We start from the raw sequence: 6,028 nt of genomic DNA, 5'->3' as shown, positions 1-6,028 counted from the left end.
ATCTTATAAGAAATCTCATACCTCTGTGGTTAGTTGTGTAGCTCTTGATGTGACATGAAGATTCTTATCGCCTTGTGTAGTAGGATTAACAAGGGCACCAGATGTTTGAGAGATCTTCAAAGTTTGATAGTTTTTCAACAGTTTTTCATTTTTCTCTTTCACTGATTTCAGGTCATGTTCCCATTCTTTAGTGATGGTCACATTTCTTTCCTCAAACTCTGTTGATTCATTTATTATAGCCTATTGAGTAGTAAAGACAACACTATAGCTTCTAAAATGAATTACGTATTAAAAAAACCACTATGGAAAATACTAGAGTTCTAGGACAAGGCATATGTTGAAATTCATTATTCAGAACATTCTAGAATAGTACTTTAAAAGAATGTGAACATTCTTTGTGGCTTGCACCAGTTCCTGACATTTCAGAAGACGCTGGATATTGATTATGAGAATAAAAGAAGAATAAGGACTAGAGAGGATTCATATTGATTTGCAAGATGATAATCTCATTCTATTAGATCAGCACTGACATATGAAGAGGAATCTGAAGAACTGGTCAGGTTAAAATCATTATGTATGTTATGACATATATAATGTCATATATAAACATTAACTGACATCTAATAGCAGAGCATACCCAGTAAACTTAATAACAATCTATTTTCCTCTTTCATTTCAAACCTCAGTGTTTATAAGGAAAAAAATTTACTGACTTTTCGTAATCTGAAAATCTTCTATTTCCGTGCAGGGAGTAACAGCCAATCCATACCCTCGTTACATCAAAGGCTGACTCACTCTGAAATTGCTTCTATCATCTTTTTACTTCCTATTCTTATGGGATGTACTTTTTGCTCTCATCATGAATGCCTTCTTGGCCTTACCTGTATCTTTCTTTGTGGCTTTATGGTAGTTCTGTGAGATGCGGATCCTAAATTAGTTGTGTTCTTGCTGGCACCCTGGACTCTCCTTGGTTCTGGACTACTGACCCCACACCACACCAAGTTATCAATTGCTATGCTCAGATGGTGGAAGAAGCCACATATCCATGCTGATCCACAGAGCAGAAATCTCTACTTTCTAACCACAAGTGAGCCCTCAATATTATGAGAAAAACACTGAATTATATGGAAATTATCTTATCCCAAACACTGGTTTTATGCTTTTCTTCATTGATTGTGGACCATTTTTTTTTATTTTAAAAGCTCATTTACTGTTTTGCTAGCTTGGGGTATTCGACAAATGAGATTCACTATCCACAGGAAAACCTTTTTTAAAAATGTTATCTACATTTCAATGTGATTTAAGTATAGTTTCCAGATGAAATTAAAGTGTCAGGAAAGAACTACCCAAACAAATGAAATATAAAACCAATCTTAGGAGCTATAATATTAATCTAGCTCCCTTTGCTCCAACTGCCTATATAACAAGCAACTTTCTGATTAATGACAATTTTACCAGGTGTATGAGGTAGAGATTACTTCAGAAAGCCGAATGAATCTTCTCATCAGTGGAAAGTAAAACAAATTAATAAAACTGATCTCAAGCAATCTTGGTTCATATGAATCTGTCCACAAGGGCTGGTCACCTTGGGAACAATGATACAAACCACATGTTTGAACCTCACAGTTGAAGGATCAGCACGTATGATAGCAACAGCACCGAGGTGAGAAGCACAAGGCCTCACTAATTAGTGGACTAGAGCTGTCTTTGGCTTGACCACAGGTGCTGCCCACAGCCCTGAAACAGGCTAGCATCTCACCTTGTTTGAGGATACTTGGGGGAAAAGGCTCAGGTCCTACGGAAGCGAGAAAGGACAGAGGAAAATGGCAAGATTTGAGGTTTCACCAGTGGAAATGGATTGTTATACTGCAACATTTTATTATCTTCTTTACAAGTTGATATATTTAATTACCTTAAGGAAGCAAAATGTGTTAGAGGAAGAACACATTTACAGTCACTCTTTTTCAAATAAAAAAATAAAGAAGCATATACAAATAAATGAAAGAAAATATACTTAAAATTAAGTTGCTCTAAGTCTTTTTAAGAATGAGGCAGAAAAATTAAAGCAAACAAAAAAAAAGAATGAGCACAAAAAAAGTACTACTTACAATTATCTTTTTATTATAAAAGATATTCACTTCACAAATCCTATCATTTTCTTTCTGGATGCCATTTTTAAGCTTTTCTATATCAAAATGAGTATTCAACCACTCTTCCAAAAACTGGGTCATTTCTTTCCTATTACTCAGTACTTGTTGAAATTCCATCTTTACGCTGTGGAAGTCACATTCCGAAAAATCTTTGAGAATTTCCTGTGTGAAAAATAAGCATTGAATCTCCTGAATCTTAGGAAAGTTTTTATCTAAATATCAGACAAATATCATAAAAAGGGGAAAATAACCTTACTGAACTTTCACTTCTAATATTTTGAAGTAAACATAATTCTAATTTATCCTCATTATATTAGAAATATAATTCTAATTTAAATAATAAAATTTTGGCAGTATAGGCTATGTAACAGAGGCACATCTACAAATTCTGCCTTTTGGCATTTTTAAAACCTGTTCGAAACTATGAATCTGTGACAGTGTCTGAAGTGCTTCTGGATGCAGCTTTTCTGTGCATACAGCAGGCCTTGCATGCATACTGGGAACTGCAGGGGCCTCACACTGCTGGGTGAGAGCAGGACACTCCATGTGGGGTTGCTACAATACAAATGTCTGTGACTCCCAGTCACAGATCTAGGAAGTTTTAGAAGGCATTTGGAAACTTATTCTGGCCTTCCAAGAAATCCTACTTGCTGATATTAAGTCTACTTTTCTATATCTGTGTAGTTCTGAAAGGAGGCTAGTCTATGACTTGGCACTCTTTACATCTGGCCAGCTGTCATCCTGCAACCTATTTTTTTTCTCCCCAAAGCCCCAGTAGTACATAGTTGTATATCCTAGTTCTAGGTCCTTCTGGTTCTTCTCTGTGGGACACTGCCACAGCATGGCCTGACGAGCAGTGCCAGGTCCACGCCTAGGATCTGAATCAGTGAACCCCAGGCTGCCAAAGCAGAGCACAGGAACCCACTTGCTACGCCACCAGGCTGGCCCCTCTGCAAGCTGTTTTTAATTTCATAAATGAAAATGACTCTAAGCACATGAAGAGGTACCTTTCTATTTGATAAAAAGACTTAAAATCTAATTAAATCCATTTTAAATAAATCATACCTCAATATGTAGATCCATTTTCTGGCTCAACTGGAGGTCCCCTAATTCTCTGGATGGTACATCATCATCTTGTTGAAGATGCTGCATTTTACTTAGCAGTTCATTTTGCTTTTCCACTTCATCAATAAAAACCATTTCAAGTTTACTGATGGATTCATGTTGTTCTTCCTTTATCTTTGTAACATAGCTTAACACATACTTGCAGGAAAACATGAAACAAATTGGGAAATGAAACTTTTATCACGTTTAGAGGAAGTTCTAAACTCTCAAGACTAAGAGGTGGGGCGGCTTGTCTTGTTTGTCTCTATCCTCTGAGGAGTGAGGAAGAAGGGAAGAACCTCTCTCTATTCCCAAGTTTCTACTCTCAGCGTCTTCGGAGAGTGACTTCCAGACCTCTAGTTTCTTATTTCTGACTTCCTTCTGGAGCTACCTCAGGGATGTCCTACAGTTACCTCAGATTCAATATGTTTACAATGTAACATGATGCCTTTCCCTATAAACCCACCTTTTTCTATTGCCTCCTTTTGGTTAATTATATCACGCAGTTTTCCCAGTGAGATTCATTTCAACATCCTCTCCTGCCTATGTCAGCTGGGTGGCCAACGTGAGTGTGCCCTGCCTCAGGACTTACCTGTCAAGTGTGGCTTAAAGGGGACAAGAATTCGAATGCCCTGGTTCTATGGACCTCATGAATAAGTTCTGGATATCTGATTGTTAGGCTTTTGAAGACTATTAGAGCCTGAGGGGCAATCTACCTAGGTAGGGAAGATACCGCTTCCTACTTCCTCAACTTCCACCATTCCTTAACAATTTACAATCTGGCCTCTTTCCTAACCACTCAACTAAAACTGCTCTGACAAAGGTCACCAGTAAGCTCTATTGTCAACAATTGAGGGGATCTCTTCATTCATGTTCTGGCTGTCTGAAGCATCTGCCACTCTTGACCACTTCATCTTTGACACACTCTCCACCACTGACTTGACCAATGGCACTTTTGCTCAGTTCTCTCTTATCTCTCTGACTTTTCCAACCTCAAACTCATGTGTTGCTCTCTTTTCTGCTACTGCCTCTTGAGAACTGATCTTTTCCAGAGTTCTCTTTTATCTTCACTCTATTATGCTTCTGGGTGGCCTCATTCACACCTGTTGTACTATCTATCACCAAATGCTGATGGATCCCACATCTTTATCTGTGGTCCTGATTTTTCTCCTGACAAACCTCAGATTCACAACTAAAAGCCTACTTGGTTTCTCTTCCTGGATGTTCCATTATAGGTATTTCTATCTCAAAACATCTCAAATTAAACACCAGATCTCTCCTCCTGCCTCACCTGCCTTCTCCCTTTCGTTTTTTCTTTCTATCAGTTAATGGCACCACTATCCACAAACCCGGCTAAGCCCAAATCCTGGGGCTCAGTCTGAACTTCCCTCCCCTCCCTCCACTGTCAAGCACATGGACCTACTATTGTAAACTGCCAAATATTTCTTTAACTTCTTTCATCCTTTCCATCCCTATGAATCCTTCCCCCATAGTACTGTCACCCATCACATCTCATCAGGACAATTGTAACTGCCTCTTGTCTCTTCTCTCTGCCACCAGGCTTATCATCCCCTGCAGACTCATTTCTTCTTTGTCTGTAGTGAAGTCTCTACAATGGCAACCCGATCACATTACTGCCACCACTTAAAATAACTGTCCAGTGACCCCTCCTCATCTCTAAAATGAACTCTAAGCTTTACTGCTTGAGCCCAGCTTCCAGTCCAGTCTTGTCTTCAACTTGTTCTCCAGGACATTGTCCACTACTGCACTTCTCACCTGTTCAAATGTCTGCCTCACCCACTGGACTAGGAGAGATTTAGCGGTTGCTCATCTCTGTCTCCCCAGCACCCTGACACATTGTTAAGGCCAAAGGCAGAGCTCAGGTTTTGTTGAATGAGCAGGTCCTAGATGCACTGAGGATCCTGCACATGCTATTCTCAGACCCATGCCATCTTTAATTCAGTAGCAAATGTACTAATTAGCAAATACACCAACTCCCAAAGCAGGACTTAAATATACTGGTTTGTAACTGAAATTAATGGCAATATTTACAAAGATATTACTAAAACAGGTGGTACCTTGAGTTTCTTCATGACTCTGTGGAACTCCATGGAACATCTCTGGTTGACAGTGAGAAGTTTCTGAATCTGTCTGGTTTGTGGATGTGGAAGTGAGAGGTTTGCTTTTACTCTAATTGAAAGCTCTCTTTGGGTTTCAATTTCCCTCTCCAAGTCAAGGCAGAGTCCATTTAAGCACTCATAATGACTATCCATCTCTGTGTATCTCTTCAGAAGCTCCTAAAGGCAGTGAGAATTCATTCAATTTAATAATTCATTCTACTTTAACAATAAGTAGTCCTAGCTCTGGAATTGTAACAAAATTTATGCTTTAACACTTTCTATAGGGCAGAAATAAATTGAGACTTTTGTGTATAAAAAACAAAGAGAAAATGTTATTGTCGATTTTGGATTATAGAAATAATTATAATCATTGTGGAAATTTAAGAAGTTTAAACTGTAGGGGAGGAAGATATTTCCTCTACACGCTCTAGGTCCTTCTGGCTGGACAGCGAATTAAATTCACATGAGACAGAATAACAGGAGAAAATTAAACAAAGCTTTATAACATGTATACATGGGAGAGACCCAGGAAAACTGAGCAACTCACCAAAATGGCGGAAGCTCTCACCTTAAATATCATCTTCAGCTAAAGACAAAGGAGGATGTTGTGGGTAGGGGGAGTCAGTATGGGAGGTTACCAGACAAGTACAGTAA

At 38.7% G+C, this 6,028-nt stretch overlaps 1 protein-coding gene across 1 annotated transcript in view; it reads right to left on the bottom strand.

The window, feature by feature from the left end:
- Positions 1-6,028, bottom strand: part of LOC123284687 (centromere-associated protein E-like) — a gene marked incomplete at its 5' end in the record, with an annotated part of 61,753 nt that continues 55,725 nt past the window's right edge. The window contains 4 exons of the mRNA XM_070506461.1: positions 1-240; positions 2,109-2,312; positions 3,216-3,413; positions 5,333-5,551. Coding sequence (XP_070362562.1) covers positions 16-240; positions 2,109-2,312; positions 3,216-3,413; positions 5,333-5,551 — 846 coding nt within the window. The remainder of the gene's footprint in view (positions 241-2,108; positions 2,313-3,215; positions 3,414-5,332; positions 5,552-6,028) is intronic.

This window comes from Equus asinus, chromosome 3 (genome assembly GCF_041296235.1).
Source record: "Equus asinus isolate D_3611 breed Donkey chromosome 3, EquAss-T2T_v2, whole genome shotgun sequence".
In the NCBI taxonomy this organism is placed as follows: Eukaryota; Metazoa; Chordata; class Mammalia; order Perissodactyla; family Equidae; genus Equus; species Equus asinus.
Note: the sequence above shows the minus strand (reverse complement) of the source record. Positions and strands in the feature narration are given on the sequence as shown.